The sequence below is a fragment of the Lates calcarifer genome, linkage group LG5 (genome assembly GCF_001640805.2).
Source record: "Lates calcarifer isolate ASB-BC8 linkage group LG5, TLL_Latcal_v3, whole genome shotgun sequence".
Taxonomy (NCBI): domain Eukaryota; kingdom Metazoa; phylum Chordata; class Actinopteri; family Centropomidae; genus Lates; species Lates calcarifer.
In genome coordinates this window covers 26,771,751-26,792,872 of record NC_066837.1, presented here as the reverse complement: position 1 = coordinate 26,792,872, position 21,122 = coordinate 26,771,751, and the positions used below count along the sequence as shown (strand labels likewise).

Here is a 21,122-nt window from a genome sequence, read left to right as displayed (position 1 = left end):
AACTAAACTGATAATTAAAATGGAGGTGGACACTAGCTAGCAAAGCTGTGTTAATCAGATAATCACAATGTCGAAGCAATGTGTGGAAGTATTTGATTTCTACACGGTAAATGGCAAGAACATGGTTGTATTCACATGAATTCTAATGAATTACAAGTTAGTTTGAATTCATTTGACCATGACCTTTTTAAAAAATGGCCGCTCTAGCAGTAATGTTTATTGCATCCACAATACACAATACACTATACAAATAAACTGGGGAGTCACTCATATAAACGCTCCTCCACAGCACAAGCAGTGGCTGTGCATTCGACAGGGTACTGTAGACATTGTGGATATGTATCCAGTCAAAGGTTCGACTTATTTATCCCCTGCAATTTGATGGCGTGGGGATGGCTTCTTTTCAGCACTGGTCTGGAGTTGATATCAAACCTAAGTTCCAGATACCCTTGGAGCATCTTCTACAGCTGGTTTCTTTTTTATAGTATCACACCTCTGCTGTCATCTTTTCCATTGCATATAATTTTTGCACTGACCAAATACTTTTCGATCTCAAGAGCTTCCAAAATGTGCTGTTTTTATTTATCAATGTCGCTATGGGTTCACAAGAGTTTGAAACTTCTGTCTCTCAGATAAAATTGTGAAGAAGACAAACATCTTTATGAAATCCTTACTGGGCTCAATAATTTAGGTGACTTTGAACCTACCTGTTTCACTCAAGACGATTTAAAATTTGAAATATCCATAAGTTATCTTACTGTAATAGTGCAAGTATTAGCAAGACTTAGTGTTTCCCCAAAGCATACAGATGAGAACCCATATAAAAGTGAACAGATTTCCCTCAAATCCACATTAGTTACATTAAGACTGAAAAAAATGTTCATTTATTCTGGTATGTTGCTGTTGCAGTAAAACTAAAAAATACACACAGACTTACAGTATCAGCACTACACAGCAGACAGCATTTCTCAGATGGGTGTTTGATTACCCTCATAGAAAAGGTAATGAAATCTGCCCCACATCATCTTCAGATCCTTCCAACAAGCAATGGCCATCTGCCATTGGAAAAAAAAGTTGTTTTTTATTTTGGGGTTAAGTGTCATTACATTTAAAGATGGACAGCAAGATAAAAATCATGTTATAAAATGAGCCCATTAAAAGGCCACCGGTGGTCAGGTCACAAATGGTACAAATATCCCACGCTGCCTTGAGACAGACAGAAACCATGAGAGGAGAGTAGGCCATTAGAGAGAGAAGGGGGGACAGGGGAGCCATTAGCCAAAGACTTAACGGGTAGAGGGGGACACTAATGATCTATACAGACAGCTGTCCTACTAATTAATGCAGAGTGAGAGGAGCAGGTCCTAGCACTCAGAGGCAATCAGGGCCAGAGTGAAGGACAGTGGAGTTGACTGACAGTGGGAGAGAATTTGTAGTGAAGGATGCTGGGTAACAGCTGACTGAGCAGCTACATCTCAATGCTGTGACATGAAGAATTTATACTCTGCACTAATGAGAGAGGGGACGTGAAGACTGATATCACAATCTGTGGAGTGCATAATTGGAAGAACTCACTCTTTAATTGAAGCTACTTTAGAAAAAAAAAAGACGCAATAATTATTGGACTATGCAGCCTCATAATTTTAACTACAGTTAAATGAACAAGGAGCCCTCCGTACATTTTCTGTTTCTACTGCAATTATTGTTTACAGCAGTAAAAACACCACATCCACATCAAGCTGACTGACAAACAGCTCATTATTTATAATGCATTAGTCAAGCTACTGAGGGCTAAAGCTACTTCTCAGTTCTTTCTCATATATCTTATTGAAGAAGAGAAAAAAAAACAATAGGAAAAACTGACTGACTAATATCCTGCTCTACATTACTGTATATATGCAGTACACTCAATGGAACCCTCTGATAATGAATGTGTCTGTGTCACAGACTCTTGTGTGTCAGTATAACTGCAGCAAAGACATTAGTCTGTATTAGCATGCTTTATTGACAAGGGGAACAAATTGTACTGTTGCAGCAAAAGGGAGAATTTTGTACAAAACTATCTGGTTTTTAGGAGGTTCACTTGTGTCACAAATGGCAAGCAAACATTATTCAAAGGCTCAGATAAATGCTACAGTGCCATTCTTCTAGAGAGCTGCACAGGTCAGACAGAAGGTAAAAGGAAGTGAGCTACAGAAATTTAACCATTTAAGAAATAGTACCAAAAACTTGCAGCTTGCTCAGAGCAGGCACAAAAAGTTGCAGCTCTTTTCACAATCTCAAAGTCACATTGCTCGTCCAGATGCAGAAAGTGAGACGAGAATCAGGCCAGTGACTCCTCACTTCATCACCAAGTTGATGAAATTCTAAAGCTAACAAGCTAACCATTAACTTACTGGTCACAATAGCTTTTAGAGCTTCTTTCTATTTTCTCTCAACTGTTCTGAGAAAAGAGGGAAAGGAAAGCTCTCTAAGTTAACAAGCATGTTAAGGGGCAGTTAGTTGGTTACCTTAGCATAGTAACTGGTGGGACTTCTGATCACTGGAATGAATTTATGTTAATGTGAAATTTCACTGTTTTAAAATCCTATATGTCCATGCCTTAGAGCCCTAATCAAACCAGAAAGTGGCACAGCGAAATGTATTGTGAATTAGGTGGTACTAAAAGCTTGGTAACATAGTAACTACTCTAGTTCTAAGCTAACTGCTACATGCAAGCCAAACAGGGAAATGCTAGCACTAGTAGGTCACAATAGCACACAAAGTTAGCTGTCTAGCTAACAGTTAACTTGTTGCTGAGCAGACAGTAAGTTCACATGGTTTATTTAGCAGATTTGTGCCACTGACTCCATTATTTCAGAGTTTCCACCGCACACAGAAAAACTGGTGTGTTATCCTCAGCATGTGGATTAATAATGACAGAAGATATAAAAAGTGACCTCTTGTTGTTGAGTGTGACCCTCCTCTGTCTTCGCTGCACTGATCCCTTTGTCGCAACTGTCGGAAAACTAAGCCTCTTTGGCAGAGTAGTTTATACTGTCTTAAAGCACGGTTATAACCTGACTACTGGACTCTTTGGCCCTGAAATTCCACCCTAGAATGTGATATTCTATATGTAAACAGCACAGATTTGCTGTCAAGTCTAAAGCAGTTGATACACATTAGAAGTGCTTATCAGATGGACAAATTGCTTCAGACCATTCCATTGTCGAAAGTAGGGGGCTTTATAAGTGTCCGAAACTGACAATGGGACATTCACAACAATCTACATTTTCATTGGCCATTCCCCTGGGGACTGACCAATTTTGAGAGGCACTTGAACTCAAAAGCACAGAAGGGCTTCTGAATGTAATGTTAAAGCTTCAGTAGCTAAATGAATACAGCACTAAGCTTCAGTAGTGCTGTATTCATAATAAAAGATAGTACCATAGACTCTGGATGATCAGTGTGCAGAGGAAAAAGCTCTGTGACAGGGCAGTGAAGTGACTCAGATTCACGGATGGGTGTTTTTTGGTTTTTTTTTGTCATTGCTCTGCTCCTCCACAGTTCAAATTCAGAAAGTTCCTATGCTGATTGGATCAACCCTGAATTTGTATGATTGTCCTTCAACACACCCATGCACCGGATCCCAAACTGCACTGCTCAACTGGAAGCTTGTTAGATTGGCATGCACATGCAACACATCACTACAATAAAAAATAGCTGAATGAAAGGTGGGTGGTGTATCTTTAATTTCTGTCTGCTGAGTCACATCCTGGCCTCCTGTGTTGTTCCCTCCTGCTCTGCATCCTCTCCAGAAGATTCATGCCAACACATGGATGCACATTTAATAAGGTCTTCAATGCTTACACACACACAAAGAGCCAGGATGTAATAATAATAGTCACATACTCGCCATTTGTCTCTGAGCACAGTTTAATAAGTGAAGACACAGACAGGTGAGTCATGGTGGAGACAGCAGTATGTTAGAGCAATTCACTACCACGCAGGATGAGACACATATGTACAAACACCTGCACAGTTTACTGACAGGCTGCATTTACAATTTGAAGAACAGTCTCATCCTGTTTCACTTAATTGGTCTTTTTGTGGGAAATAAAAATTCTGTTAATATAACAACTTATTTTATGCTCAACAATATTGGCTCAATTTTAAAATGTCCCAGCATGCCATGCCAGTGAGATACACAATAACAGCCATTAACAGCCAAGTTATTATTAATGTTATCAATGTGTGCCTTGGGCTCTTGTTCTGAATTCTTGTAAAATTCTTTGTTTTTCTCACCTGTGTTTGCTCTGTCCCCTTCATCCTAGCTAATGGAAACACACTTAGTTGCATTCATCCTCTTTTCTGTCTGTGATTTGTTTAAAGCTGCAATAATGAAATTACTAATGTCTAAATTACCACCTGATTTTGTCACCACTGTCATGAAGCTAATTTCCAGATGCAAGTCACTATCAATAAGTCACTGTTTTCAGTAACAAAAAATAAATAATAATAATAATAATAATAATAATAATTACAATGGGTTTCGATGAAAAGTGACACACTTGTCTTGTCTAACAGCCTTTTCAAGGCCAATGCAGCACAGCCTATTTGCTGTACACCACCTGCACAGCATCAAAAAACAGACAGACAAAGTTAGTGACTGGCTGGTGCAAATAATGGAGAATTTAGCAGCTTAACAGTCAGATAGTTTCCTCGGGAGTTGGTGAAAACCAAAACAGAGTTAAAGTGATTGTGAATATTGGATTTTTAACATTTGTGGCCACAGTTCAACAAAGGTTACATAAGCTTGCTTTAACAACTGCTCAGTGGCAGAGAAAATCAGACCACAAGTTAGTTTCCTACATCCAGTCTACACAAAGCACAGACACAATCGACAGACAGTGGTCAATAAAAGATAATAACTAACTGATTATTCTGTATGATTTGAGATAATGCTGTTGTATCAGTCTTCATTCACTCACGTTTCTGAGTTTGTCACGCTGCACACAATGGACATAACTTGTAACAGTCAACAAGCAGCACTGGAGCATATTTTCAAACATACATCAATCATTTATAATTACGTTCTGTTGTGTGACGCACACATGCAAATGTAATGTGTCCGGTGTGCTGTCTCATCTCTCATGACTAGTCGCCCAACATTCAGTCATGCAGACGTCGTGAATCTATCATGATGATGTGCATTTCACACACTGCTAAATATCCATGCTGTTTCAGAACATGTTAAAGCTCTCTTCTTCCTTTTATCAGAAAAGAAAAGAGAAATCAAGATACAAACCATTTAAAAACAATGAGATTAACTCTCTTCTCCTGGGAGCAATGATCAGTAAAACATTATTGTTTCACTCACACGAGGACCCACTTGCCACAAATCCCAAGCCCATTTTGGGTCCCAATGCCTAGTTTAGCATCTAACCACTGACACGAGCTGGCCTGAGGTCTCCAAAGTGTTGTTCACTGGGATGTTTATGAGGTGATCCAAATCAGTGAAAGGACTGATCAATACTCTCACCCTCTCTCTCTTCCCCACGAGGAAATGGCCACAGTGAACTGTAGCCCTCCTCATAAGCACATTGTTTATAGATGTATCGGTGGGATGTCTATAAGTCTTCCAGTGGGCTAATGGTTTTCTCTGTGGCTCCTATTGGACTGAGTGCATGAGGAGAGGCGAGCGAAGATCATTAAGACAGTTTCTGCATCGCGTTATTCACTCTGCAGCTTCCCGCACACACTGGTTGTCAATTGAAATTAAATGGGATTCAACTGATTTGGGATGCTGTGAGGGGTCCTCAAAAGGAATAATGTAGTGGGTAGAGTGCTGTTGGTTGTTGCACTGGAAGTGTGGACAGGAAGTACTGATGTTCTGTAACCGCCAAAGCCAAGAAATTATCAACTTATTTTCACAGGATAAGCCAAGACATTTTTTTTCCTTGTCCAAGATTCAAAATTGAAATCACAACGTGTGAAAATGATCCACATCTATTTGCCAATTTCTTTCTGCATTTGAATTTGGTTCCATTTTGTGACAGCGTGTGCCACTCACTCCTACACTGAGCTGGAATGCTTTGTCAGCACAAGCTCGCACACGAGATGCAACCAAACCACATTTCCCTACTGCTAGCCACGCAATAGCTGCACAAAACTCCACATTGTTATCATCACATGATTTGGGTTGTTATTATCTCACATGATTTTTCCACCTGATATACTATCTCAAACCACTGACTATTATTTTTTCATCAAGCACAAGAATGGAAAGTTGTTCACCTTTACACCAAACACAGGACATGTGAGTTGAATTACTATGTCTCATTGAAAATGATAATAATCTCATTACATTTACAATTCTTACAATGATTACCGCTTCACAAACTCGACAGGACAGGGGTTACCTCGAGTCACATGGGTGTGGCACAGCTGGAAATCCCCCTGTTAATTCAACATGTTTGTGTCTTGGTTTCTGTTGGCAAAGAAAGCAAATTCCTTGTAGTATAAATTCAGCCAACACAACCATACCATAATGTAGAAGCTGCTATATTCTGAGTAGACCTTTTGTTTTGCAGACATGTTGACTCATCATAACACTAAAAGGCACCAGTCTAACAGGTAATGATGAGGCCTCAGTTCCATGAAGCGTACCAGTAACTCACTCGTTATTAATGTTATCAAGTACACCTCTGCTCTTCCTGCTATGCCATATCAAATGTATGTGTGCTGTGAGAAAGGTCTATGCTGTCAGCACTGAACAAGCGCTCAATGTACTGAGGGTAGAGATCTATGGTATCATCATATATGAATACATCAATAGTTAATATATGCTCAAAATACATTTAGCCATACAGTAGGAGCAAGGGCCTTTTTTATCAATCAGATTCTTTAACACAAGATTTTCAAAAAGGATACCTTATCTATCACTCCATAGAAATCAGGTCTCCATAACTGGCACACAATAACCCTAATTATGGTCTTGGTTATTAACCTAATAGGTAAACATTACTATTTCAAGTGCATAAGCATGGCATGACATATTCAATGTTTGGTAAATTGCTGTCAGTGCCATCTGGTAGATGGAAAACTGGTCCATCTTTACTGAGATTCTGTTGAGCATCTCCAAAGTGACATAGCAAAATTAAATTAAAAAGTGCATATGGGTCAATATATACAGTGTATTCTATCATAGCACAGTAAGACAGCAGTTCGGAAAAGGCACAGTCACAGCATCAGATGGATCAAATATGTAAACAGATGTAAACAGCATCATGCTACTGTGTTGTGCTTCTGTTTACACTGTGTGGACTGCACCTTAAGTGGACAGGTTCAAATGTTCTCAAGAGTGAGCTAACTGTAGCAAAACAGATGAAGTTAGCAAGTGGCTCCAATGGCCAGAATAACATGACAAGTGTCATGTTAGAGTGCCCCTTTAAAACCTTACTGATAAGATCCTAACAATACTTGTTACTTCTTTCTTGTTTTTCCATTTAGGCTGGAAACAGAAAGACTACATACAGAATAAGATCTGCCATGTTGCTGCTGTTACAGTAAATAAGTGGCATCTCTAAATGTTGATGTATTTGGCACAGCAGATGACCCACTCACTCATGTCCATCATGTCATTACTGAAAAAGAGTGAAAAGTGTTGTTATGGCCTCTCAGTATAATGGTACATTAATCAAGCCTAAAAAGTGTGTTGCATCATTACCATCACTGGCACGCTTCCTCTGCCGTGCAGTTTGGTGTTTCCAGGGTGATAAGACAAAACCTCAAAGCAAATCAGTAGTGAAGTGTTTGAGCTGCAGCTCACCGATACATAATGCAGAGACAGTTAGCTGAGAGGACAGCAGGGGTTCACAGGCTGCAGCCAGGCAGGGAAGGAAGATACAGCAAGAGATGGAGAGATGGAGGACAGCACACAGATAGAGAAAGACAGACCAAAGGAGAAATGACAATTATACTGGCCAGAGACATGATGCAAACCTGTTTGGCAGCTGCAACATGTTCAGCAAATAATCCACACTGCATTGGCCTTGAAAAGGCCATTTGACAAGACAAGTGTGCTGCTTTTCATCTCAATAACTACCAAACTTCTAACAAGGCAAAAGGGTAGAATTTCAAACTACACTCCCAAACAGAGGACACAGGGAGAAAGTGAAAAAGGGGTGACATGGAGAAGGAAAATGAAAAAGAACAAGTGAGGCTTAAAAGAGAATAGAAAAGCAGAGGAGGCATGCTGGGCTGGAAAACTCAAAGAGAAATTGAAAGCGAAGTAAGGTATCTCAATAACTTGTAGCTTCTTGATGCCTCTGCATGAAACAAAAGCAGTCCTCAGTTGAATCCAATCTGGGCTCTAATGTAACACAATACAGGCACATTCAATAAAAGCACAGACAGCAGAGCAAGGGCTGTCTTTGGATGAAGCTCAACAACAAAGATGGCGGACAAATTAAAGGATGATGGTGAGGAATGGACACAGCAGAGCTGCTCTGTAATAGAACAATAAAAAAAGCTGAGGGTTTCTAAGTGAAGTAAGGGCACTGAAATTACAAAAACTTTTTTAATGCTGGCACGTGGCCACATGTTGACTTTATAGCCATCGCAAGTGTCACGTTCCCAACCTGCTGACCAATGCGTTCCACATGATGTTCTGCACTCATCCATTTGTGGCCACAATCAGCTTGGTCACACAAATACACAACATCACTATTTCTAACATGGAACAGGACAGGCATTACTAGTTTATAAATGAAACACTGGCTACATTTGGCTGCCATTATGAGGCTAAATGACACCCATACTGGAAAACAAATCCAGGCCCACTCAAGCTCAAACTGTCAATGAGCTAAAAAGCACCATGAAGAGACCACGATGCCTAAATATATCAAACCTGAGCGTCATAACTGGCACAAGGCTATTATGTGGCAGTGTGACAAGAGTATGAGAAAATTAACTGTCTGTGTGCCCAAAGCTGACAACACACACACATCAGTCCTACTGCCAGCTGTCAGGTATCGCCTTCAATCAGGCTCTTTATCAGTGACTGCCTGCTAGCATGCTACACTAATGCTACAGGGACAGCACACACACAACAGAGAACAATATCTGTGTGAGGTGAGCTATACAGAAAGAAGACAAGTAAACTCAAGCACTAAATACTAGTGCTGAAATAGCTGACAGATTAATTGATCATCATTGCAGTTGCTTATCGAAACAAAGCTTTTTCAAATGTTAGGGTTTAAAATGATTGACAACATTTTAGATTGGTTGCTTTTGGGTTTTGAAAGTTACAAAAATAAATCAAATGAAGTTGCTTTAAATTTAGAATCTTGAAGATTTCAGTCCTGGTTTATTTGGCATCAGTTAATTTCATCGCTGATAACAGCTCCATCAGAAATACAACTGATTCCTCATTAGATCTTTTATACCGTGCATCCGTCTTCAAGCTGAGAAACTAGGGTTCACTTTAAATGGATCACTTACAAAATTCAAATGGAGTGTGGTTTCTTTTTGATGATGTCATTCATAAGTAGACACGCTGACCTAATGATGTGTATGTTTTTCTTGTAATCTATGGTTGTCATTGTTTTATTTTATCAATTTACTTTATTTTTGCTTGTCGACAACATTTGTTATATTTTAGTCAAATCTATTTTGCCTTGCTCTCTGAATCTTTATGGTACATACTCACACCTGCATATCTGTGATGTAAAAGGTCTACGACAATATGACAGGTTTGATTTGTCATTAAAATATATGAATGGACTTGGAGCCTGAGTCGTTTTCTGTCGAGTTATGAGATAAATGAATAAGGTGGTTCTGACTGACAGCTAATTCAAGTTGGGTGCGATGGTTGCAGTGGGACAGCACTGCACAGAATGTTGTATAGCATGTATTATATTAGCTCTAAGCTCTAAAAGAGGTATCATAACATCTTTTCTTCACTTGAGCAAAACATACGCAGACACACACAAAAACAAATCCACAGGCAAAGAAGCCTGATACAAACATGCACACGTAAAGTAAGTATGGACACAAGAGAGCCTTGATCACTTGATGTGTAGTAGAAAAACATGATGGAGAAAGGTCATAGAAAGAGAGAGAATGAAATAGATGTTAAAAAAGAGTGAGAGGGAGTGTTGGTAGAGAAAATGAGTGGGCAGCAGCAAAGACGGTATTTGCCTTTCTCTCTGTGTTTTCTGGCCATGAGGGTTAATGTAAGAGAGTACAGGCAAACAGAGAAGTGAATTCGTGACCGCAGGTTGGCACAGCTAAACTCTCTGAGCAGCTCAAATGTTATGAACACTGTTCTTAACATACCAACACCACAGGCAACATGCAGGAAACTGATTTTAGATTTGCTCTTAGGTCTAATATTTACCAGCTCCTCTCATCCGAAACAAACTTATTACAAGATTTTTTGTCTGCAGTGACAAAGCAGGTAAATAGCTGTGGTGTAATTGAACACTTTGTCAACAGTTTATGTAAGGTGTGTTGGCGAACTGCTCAGTGGTGGTGCTGCAGAGCTGTGAATCCTCAGGCTGAGAAAAAAAGGAACCGATTTCTCACCCTCCCACTCCTCCCACCATTTGCTGCTGACCTCTCAGGTCAGCTGAGCCCAAGCCTACATTCCTTTAGCTGCGCTCTCTTGGGACGTCTCTTCCTCTACCTCCTCTTACCGTATGTGTTACTTTTGTACTGTCTTACCAAACAGCCATGTTTTGGTGGCCATATAGGATTCCACAGCTCTCAGTAACAAGGCGACAAGATGATGTCCATTTTGATGCTGAGGCAACTCACAAGCTACTACTGCACTAAAGCTAACCTGCATATTACCAACCTGTCTCTTTTTCACCTTTTGTCTTTCAGTTTTGCCTTCCTTGCCATCCTCCTCTACCTGCTCCTCAGAGGCCATGTTCAGACAGCTGAAATCAGATTATTTTCCCACATATCTAGTACCAAACAGACATTTTGTTACAAAGTCTCAACAGAATAAGGGGGCATGATTAAATCCAGTCCTTGAAAACATATTTGCAGGTGGTTTGAAATGCAGTTCAAATCCAATATCTGCAAATGCAACTGTGGCTCAACTGTTCGGATCAGATTTCAAGTGTTTATTATTTTTTTCATCACTCTCCACAAGACACATATTTGACATGGCAAGAAGCACAGAGAGAAAAAAATATGGAGGAGAGTTGAAATGCGAGTCCAGCACCAGCTAAGATGGTAAACACCACCCTGCACTGTTGTCATATGCCACAATGTATTCTGTACTCCGATGCGGATATTTACAGAAAACCAGCTGAAATAAGAGTCTTCTTGGATAATGCTTAGTTACTACTACCAGGTTCGTCGGAGGATTTACTCTTAGCCCAAATTCACATCAAATGCAAAAACGTCAGCAGCAGTAACAGTAAAGAATCATCCATCCATTCAGCCTTCACAGACTGATCTCAGTTAGAGCTGTCACTGTTCTGAGACCCAGCTCAGAATTCCCCACAGTGCTTTATGAGAGGCTGTCCACCACCACTGATATAATAAAAAATTTATACAATTTGCTGAAATGAAACATTAACCTTTCAGGGAAAAGAGCAGGGCCACCATTTCCCAAAGTAAATGCCACACTATTTAATGAGTATGACTGTTTGTTATTTAGGCTGTCATCTACTAGCTAAACTGATCACGAGGTGAGAAGCTTCAGAATCAGGGTGGCTTAACAACATGGCTAAATGATTTCCTGGGGGGAACCCTGCACACGTCCCTTCAGCAGCACAACTGTCTTCCTCAGGCAAACTCATCTCAGAAATTCAATGGATGAAAACAGCTTTTGAGTAGGCTGTAAGTGTTTATATCTATTGCTCTGTTCACACACAGTGCAACTAGTAAGCACATAAGAACATGTTCACAACATATAAAGTGTGTTTCCAGCCACCTATTTTCATGTGCATTTTTAATTTGTGCATTAAGAAAGCTCAGTAGAAATGAAAAAACAAAAGTCAAAATATTGCAAAAAAACTTTTGGCAGAGTTGCAAGTGGATATATTGCTAAGAACAAAAGGTTGGGTACAATGGAGACAGAGTTATAAAATAAATCATGACGCACATGAAGCAATAAGGAAGCAATGAAATCTGAAACAATTCAAAAAATGCTGGCAGTGTAGACTGCCCTCTAGTCAGCATGGACCATTACAATGACATCTAATGGTGGAATGACAGCAAATGACAGAATGCTGTCTAAACACTGGTCACTGTGCACAGTCAATCACAAAGATCAGATTCCCTGTTGTCTGAGCACAGTTAGGTTCTCATCCTCATTCCCTGCTCTCTATGTCCACATAGTGTGTGAGCAGGTTTCAGAGCTATTGTCTGTTGTCTCCTCCTCTCCTCCATTCTTATCATTTACTCTCCATCACTGCTCCTCCTGAAAGCCTAAAATTCTCTCTTCTTCTAGATCATCAGTTGTCTTAATGTAGAGGGGGTGTGCTTAGGAGTGATAGAGGGGCTGCCCCTGCCATCTGCTCCAGCACCAAGGCTCTAATGCTCAGAGGCCAAGGGGATGCTCAAGGAGGACAACAGTGTGTAGAGCCTCTGGGAAAACACTGAGCTCACTTACAGCTAGGACTAGGACCAAGGAGAAGTACTGCTGCTGGCAATGATACAAATTTATGTAAACACACGTATAAACTTATAACAGCTGAATTTACAAGAACACATGATGCATCTGTTTAAAAAAAAAACTATGAATCACTGTCAAGAGCATGTGGGTGTTTTGTTGGCACAGTAAATACAGGAAGAATATTAGAGCTGACACAATGAGCTATCTAAAATAAATCCATTCAACCTCATTCAAATGATCACTAAATGTAAACACAGTGAATTAGAAGCTGCAGAGTCACCATGGCAGCTACAGGAAATGTGTTGGATCAATAGCTGCCACTATCCAGAAAACCTCCTCTGACCCAGAACTACTGTCTACATCAGTTAGGTTCAGAGAATTGGCAAAAACCTGAAGGCCACTCTGGACGGTCAGGACAGTCTGCAAAAATCTACAAAACGACTTCTAAACCACCTTTAAAAAAATAAATGGCTTAATTGATGCCAGATGAACCAACTGATAATATGATATGACCCAGGTCAAGTCTTGGATCTTGCCTATGATTCTTTTATTTCATTTATTGAAAGTGTCTCTTTCAAGTGTGTATGCACTGTAATATTCAGGGTTGTGAGTGTGTGTATGTGTTCACAGAATCATCATAAGAACACGAAGAGAACGAAAGAGGGAGGCTGGTTCATGTGAACCCACTCACCCTGGGTTGCCAGTTTTCATATTGCTTCTGCAGGTTTGCCCCAATGGTCTCCAGGGCTTTCTGAGGACTCATCGACAGAGGATCTGGCAAGCAAACACAGAGTTAAACACAACGGCAATCACACACCTGCACACACAACACTGAAGTGAAACCATACTCGCTCAATCCGTATGTGACAAACCAGCCTTACTGTTATGATCCACCACAATCATTAACATGATGGTATTAGGTTTTTAGCAGGGCAGTCTTCTCCAGAACAATGTTGGTTCAGGCACTACCAACACCATGACTACAAAGGCAAGTTATAGTTTCTCCTTTCAGCATCAAAGGAAATTTTCTAATGAAATCAAAAGCAGGGTTCGGAAAAATAAGAGCAGCCCCTCAAGTTGAAATATTGATGAGAGCAAATCAATATGGCATGAAGAATAGCAGAATATAGATTCAGGACAGATCAAATTGCGCTCAGCAGGCAGAAAGGAACGTATTGGCAAGTTTGCAGGAGATACTGATACTTATACAGAGAACCAAACCACTGCTATAACGATGAATGAGGCCTTCTTACTATGCATTATCATGACAAAATGATGTGTTTGATGGGTCAAACAATAACTTCTGTTTCACTGAACGTCATTTTCAAGGAAAAATTGAAGTTTGTCTGTATTATAAACAAAAATACATTTTTTAAATTGACAAATTATCTAGAATCATTTATTTTTCTCAAAATAGACATGGAGAATTATTTAATAAATTGTGTGATACAATAGTGTCTTTTATGAAACCTATCATCATGCAAAAGGCTATTTCAACAGTAAGACCTCTACCTGCACAACTTTACTATTTCCTGTTATGGTCTCACTTTACAAAAGAACTTTTAAAACAACCATCCACACCATGGCCCCTGAATAGCAAATATAAGTCCCTCAAGCTGTAGGAGAAGCACATATATCAAATTAAACACTATGGTGCATTTTAGGACATCACCTCTGCCTTTACCTCTTAGTGTTCCCAAACACTGGGACCGCACAGTGTCAGTGTCCTCAGAAGCTGCTCTGAAAGTTCAGAAACTTTAAGAACTGTGTTCACTTTTTGTGCTTCCCTCACTCCTTAAGAGTGAAGGACTCCCAGGGGAGCTAAACAGTGGTTTTGAGGTTCCCATTCAGTGAAGATGGTTCCTTTGTTATTGTTCTGTGTTACGTCAAGTGGTTCTGGTGAGGGCAGACTGCTTCATCCTTAGCTGACAGAGGTCTTATGAATTGAACTCCCATGAGAAAGCTAAACTTTTACTGTCAAGTTGAAGTTGACAATAGTGTTGCACAGCTTACCACTACTTAATAACCCTCTGAAACCTCTGCTTTTTTGTTATTTTTGATATATTTACAGGGTTTTGGCATAGGCACTATTTGTCCTAACTAGATGTGACATTTACTGCTATTTTGGAGTACTGTGAAATGAATGTCAGTTGTACTAATGTTCTAGAGGAGTTTTAATGGAAAAACTAAAGTTTTATGTTTGGGTGCCTGTTCATTCATCATGTTTGGGCTCTGTGTGGACCCACTCACCTATCCAGCACTCCAGTCTTGCACAGGGGGATGTCTTTACCACATCAGGAGGGTCAACTCCCACGTTGAGACACAACACCAGCGCTACACTCACAGTCTTCATCTGGGAGAGAGCACAGAGCACAGACACAGGACACAGCATTATTCTCACTTCACTCATCAGTGCTCAAATCAAAACAGACTGGTGGATTCACTGATGATGCTTTTCAAAACCACATGAAATCTTTATTCATCTGAGAAACTGGACTGAGCATGCTTGTATTTGAGGTCCATTCCAGGAGTTTTCCCAGTAAACAGCATTCTGCTGTTCCTGGCCAATGAGGATCCAGTCTCACCCAGGGAGACTCAACAGTAGTTAATGCAAAAGAGATTTATTCACCTCATGCCCAATGAGGACTCTGTAACTGTAAAGTATGAATTTAAAGCAGAATTGTGCAGATCAAGCAAAGGTCCATGTTTGGATAAATAAATGGCAAAATGAGACAGCAGCATTGCAACAACAGACTGGTCACACCAGGTAATAAACCCTGACGCAACAGACCACTGTAACAGGAAGTGAAGGGGAAAAAAGCGGTCACTGAAAAAGAACAACCATTACTTCGTGTGTTGAGCACCAAATCCTCACACACAAACACACACAGGCACACGGTAACTTGACCGGGCAGCACAGGTCTACAACTTACAAATTAAAGTTGCAGCAAGCCAACACTCCATCTTCACTGTCAACACCTCAGAAACACTTTTGTTTGCACAGGACAGCAGACGTCAGCCACTGTGACATCTTGTTGCCCCAACCTGTAGCTCTAATTAATGAGGACAGTGACACAACAAGCTGACTGCAAAAGACTTGTTCCGACAAAGGCCATCTGATCAGCCGCCTTAAGTCCCCCCCCTAAAACTTGCACTTGAACACACCACCTCACAAGACAAGCCTTGACAGCTGGGTGATTAATAACACATATGTGCAGCTCCACAAGAGGAAATAACTAGTCAGTACTCTGACTTTTCCGACATGTTCAACTTGTGTCATTTTCAACCACTGTGAATCTGACATCATCTTGTTAGATGCTCAGAATATATCATGTAAATGATAGTTGTGACTTCTTGAGGAATAAAAAACATGTACTTAAGCTCTGTGTGGAAAACACAGGCCCCTCATTTATCTGAATCAAGCCAGTGTCACTGAGGTGTCAATGCAGCAATGCTCTGTCCAAATAACATAGGGTTGTCAATAAAAAAGTTTAACCTAGCTCAACTTTTCCTGACAAATCAATGTCTTTATAACATTAAAAGCTTTAACATTTCACAGCTAGTCATGAATATACTCTCTGGATCGATATAGCATTCTAATAAGAAATGTACATTAGTGACACCATATCTCGTGTAGGCCTGGTGCCAACATTGACGCTGCTTTACAAAGACAGAAAAGTGTTGTTCTAAAGTTTGTTGTTGTGTTATTAAAAGGTTTGATGTGAAAAAGTGCAGTCACTGGATTACTGGTCCATGGACTCAGCAGGACAACTGTCTATTTAATGGAACTGCTTGATCCAAACTGACGAGTCACTGTTTGATCATCATGTCACTTTGTGAATCAAAGCCTGATAGCTTTTATTCTGGGACAGATGGCACTTGAACTTCATGAAGCGTTGTGTGTTCACTTGGCTTAATTAACAGTAGGTCAGCTACCTACTGAATCATACAGGGCTTAGTTCCTTCTTACAGCTAGTTGGCTACAATTTTGCTTAAGTCAGGTCAAATCAAGCAGGGCTCTACACACAATCTAGGGGCAGATAATTTTAAGAAGTAATGTTGGTGCATTTCTCTTTTAAAGAGTAGACATTTAACATAAAAAATGCAGTATGCATACTGCTCAGGTGCAATAAGACTTAACATGGAGATTTAGAGGAATTGGATGTGGAGGAATTCTGAAACATAAGATGCACTAGGGACTACAACAAAGGACTGAGATACATTGTGTTTCATGAATGAACTAAGTTACAAACAGCACAGAGTCTACTGATTAACTTTAGTCTTTTGTAAATAGGTCTGGATTTTGATGACATTTTGACATCCAGTATCAAATTAGTATTAATTGTATTAATAGAATTAATAGTATTAATAGAATTAATTGTGGTTAGCACTGTCGCTGATGGGCTGGCTTGGGAACAGGAGCTGCTGCCTCAGCCAAAATATCTTGGTCAGTTTTAATATATGTGGCAAATAAGGTTCAACAGTTAAGGTACATACAGTTAGCGTTTATTTTAGCTTGTTCATAGCAATTAGCTATTGCCCTAACAAGCTTGCTATGGCAAAAATACAGGATACCGCTGGGTGATGGGAGACTGCGGGAGAAGAAAATATAGATTTTCTTGAGGTTTATACTTGTTTAATGGGTGTTCTGATAAATGACTCTTGTTGGCTTTTCACTCAGTGAGGTTTTATTGCACGCAAATTGACCAGTATAGCTATCGTCAACTCCAATAATTAGTCTATGTTTCTCTTGACTTGATGTTGCGTTCTCCACGTTCTCTCTGCCCTGACATCCACTCTGTTTGTGTGGTCAAACACCGAAACAGCTGTATAAAAACACATTAAGAGCTATAGTAGTTGTTAGTATATACACGTACAACACGTCCATGTAGGTCAATGGAATAGCGCCAAGTGACCTTTTGAAGGTATCGCTACATGCAGTCTCTGTGTGCAACGTAGACCTATAGAGCATGTGTTGTGTGTGTACAGTGGGTTATGTGACGTCCCATGGCTGAGCAGCGTTAGGAAGCCTGTTACTGTGAGGGTAATTAAGGCGCCCTCTGCTTTCCCACCGACAGAGTAAAAGGTCAGTGTGCTAGTGGGACGCAGCAGGACAAGACTCAACATGTACATGCATCCGCGCACACACATGCACACTGCAGCATATCACCTCATTCATTTTCACCTGACCTCCTCACCCCTCACCTTTTTCCCTCTTGCACAGTTGGTAAACTTTCCATTTATTCCTGACAGGTGGGAGCTGATGCACACATTTTCTGCTTGGGAACACAACTGTATGCACACAACACCCCAGGAAACTGAAGAATGAAACAACCCTAAGAGACTACAGCCATGCTAGCAGGTCTGTTAAAATGCTAAAATGCTACTGTTCAGTAGGTATAATACTGATCAAGTTCACCATCTTCGTGTGTTAGCATGCTAACATTAGCACTAAAAATAAAGTACAGTACAGCAAAACTAGAAAATGAGCTGGATGGGGCTCATCAAAATTATTACACTTCACCCTGAGAAGGACATGGATGTGCAGCAAATTTCAGGGCAACCCATCCAAGACTTGTTAAGATGTTTTAGTCTGGACTAAAGTGGTGGACAGGCAGACCAACTCCCCAAACAAAAAAAGGCTAAAAAAGAAAAGACTTTTTCTATTTATTGTAGAGGTGAAATTAAGAAGCCAATCTGACATACCGAGGCATGAAGTCAACGCTTTAGAAAATCTCTACTTATGTATAAATTTGTCTCAAAATGTCTTAATTTAAGTTACAATTCCAAACAAACACAATTTATTTAAACTAATCATGCACAAACCACTGTATTGTATTGTTCTACATTGAATACATCAGTCAAACATTCACTGTGTAAAAAAAAAAAAAAAACACTCAAACATTCTGAGTTTGCTATTCACAGGAAGCATCTGTTGATGTGAACCATGCTTCACAAAAAAAGAGATCTCAAAAATCTCAAAGATTACCATAATGCTGGAAAGGGTTACAGAGAAGACGTAGCTCTGTGGCTACTCTCCCTGAAAATTCAGTTCTCATATATTTTCTTGCCACAATAAATCTGAAGAAAGCCAGAGGATACTTTGAATATACATTTGTCTATTCACAGCTTTTAGATGTGTAATGGTACCTTTAAACCTGATGATAGCTTAAGCATCCTTTCATGAACACTGGAAAAAGGCTGAAGGTCTATCCTGGTCTCCCCAGACACAAGATCTAAAACTCAATGAGGCTTCATGGGACATACTGTAAAGATTTTCACCTCCTTCATCCTTCAAAGAACTGGAGGCTTTCAGTCAAGAATGATCCAATGTCCCCTGACACAGCTCCTACCTAAATGACAGAAAAGTCAATGAAGACTCGAGCTGTTTGGAAGGTAAAGGGTGGCCATACTGCTTATTAGGCGCTTGATAGTTCTTAATGATATTCTGTTACTTTGCACTATGAGGCGTTTCCCAGTATCTGTTTGAACTACTGCATTTTTCCTTCATACTTGGTAAAAAAAAAGGGGTGATGCAGTTAGATCCTCAACAGAAAGAACATCTCATTGTGAGTAATTTTATTCTGAGTTAGCTCTGAACAGAAGGCTCTCCTTATGTAATACACATGTGTATCTGTCATTATAAATACAAATGTGCTTTTTTAAAAAACTGAAAGAGATGTGTTCAAGTGCCTCAACTGGATGATTTTGCTGCTAATATGCATGTAAGTATGCCTGTTCTCTGTCAGCTCTTCAGGGGCTGTATATATAAATATCTACGCCATTATGCTGGGAAAAGACATTTGTATCTAAAACATATTACAAAGACACAGACTCAACTGGGAAGAAGCAGGGCAGGTTTGCCCTTTAAATAAAAAAGAAGAAATGACAGCACACTTCAGAGACTTATTAATGCAAAGTCCACAGAGAGAGAAAAGATGTTACTGCCATGGCAGCTAAAATGTCAAAGAAAACTGCTGACTCTCTGGGGCTGAAGGTAAACTATCATTTCATTTTTTCCAATTCAACATGGACCAGCATTAAAAAATGACACCTGGGTAGGAACCTGGGTAAATAGCAGTCAAATTTGTCAGCAAAGGTACAGTGAGGACAGGAAACTACATCAATGGCACCGAGATGGTATCACACTGGTGTTAATCACGATTATAATTAAGTGGCTCAAGTTGGCACAATAATTAACATCCTAATATAAACAGCCCTGATGAAATTATTTGTTTCCGTCCAGCATCCATCGCAGGCAATTTATAATACATTTGATATTCATTTGCATGAGAATAATACAGATGAATGAGGGATAGTGCTCATCATCTCGGTGCAACGTGGCATTTGAGTGTGACGGCACACAGATGTGGTCCACATTATTCTCGCTGATTTATCTGTTTGTTTATTCCACATATTACCTCACGCACTCAGTGAAAACAAAAACAGGTAGTCCATTTATCAACCAAGTCTGGAAATTACTGAAAATGCTTGTAAATCTGTTGGGCAGGAGTTGAGCTATTTGCATAGCTTATAGCAATGAATTAGTTCCTGCCCCACGGAAAACTGTCAGACCTTAGACCTTGTTAATATGCTTTAGTTGTGTGTAGTTTCCATTTAGATAAAATGGACTTTAATGAAAGCAGACAGGCCAGGACTAGTCTTTTTCAGCTGTTAGATAAGCAGGTCAGTGTAGAGACCAACTGACACACACACTAACTTTTTATGTCAAAGTCTGATTTCGACACATCTGCCTATCTCACTTGAATCTAGGGCCGCAACTAATGATTATTTTCATTAGCAATTAATGTGTATGTAACTAATAAATGGTTTGGTAAAAATGGTGAAAAAAAATGATGAAAGTCTCAAATGAGATCTTCAAATGTTTTGTTTTGGATGACAAACAATCCAAAAATACTCAATTTAAAATCTGAAATACAGTTTAAGTAAAACAGGAAAAATGCTCAGCAGACTGTAATCAAAATTACACTGTGTTAGGGAGGAAGAGGGAGAGCTGGGATAAGCAAGGATTCCTACCACAAACAAAGCTTCTAACCCATAACAAGTAGCTCTTTATCAAATGGGCAGCCCCGGCCTGTTAATTTGACTATTAGCATTAACTTGACAGGAGAGCCAGAACAAAATTAGATTTTAATACAGGTATGCTCTGATCCTCAAAGATTTCCAATAATCTCACAAAGTCTTCTTCTGTATGAGGTGAATGGAGGAGGGAGGGGGATGAGGAGGAGAGAAAGAGATGGCAATTCAAGAATGAGGAAGTGTCTTTGCTATGACTAACAAAAAAAACCAAGACAGATCAGCAAAGAGAATCAGAAAAAAACAGCGGGAAGGAGGAAGAAAAAGATAAACTGAAATGCAGTGTGTGTGCATGCCATAATTGGTTGCCTGTCTTCCCCTCATTAACAACTGCACGGGACTCCAGGGGATTTCCCAGCCTTTTCCCTCAGCACCCTTTTAATACTGCCATACAGCCCCCCAGCTCTGC

General features: G+C 39.9%; 1 protein-coding gene across 5 annotated transcripts in view; it reads right to left on the bottom strand.

The window, feature by feature from the left end:
- rptor (regulatory associated protein of MTOR, complex 1) overlaps window positions 1-21,122 on the bottom strand; it is a 162,063-nt gene that overhangs the window by 130,090 nt on the left and 10,851 nt on the right. For all 5 annotated transcript variants that reach the window (XM_018678495.2, XM_018678493.2, XM_018678497.2 and 2 more), the window contains exons 3-4: window positions 14,867-14,969; window positions 13,308-13,390 (exon numbers count right to left, since the gene is read on the bottom strand). In XM_018678495.2, coding sequence (XP_018534011.1) covers window positions 13,308-13,390; window positions 14,867-14,969 — 186 coding nt within the window. The remainder of the gene's footprint in view (window positions 1-13,307; window positions 13,391-14,866; window positions 14,970-21,122) is intronic.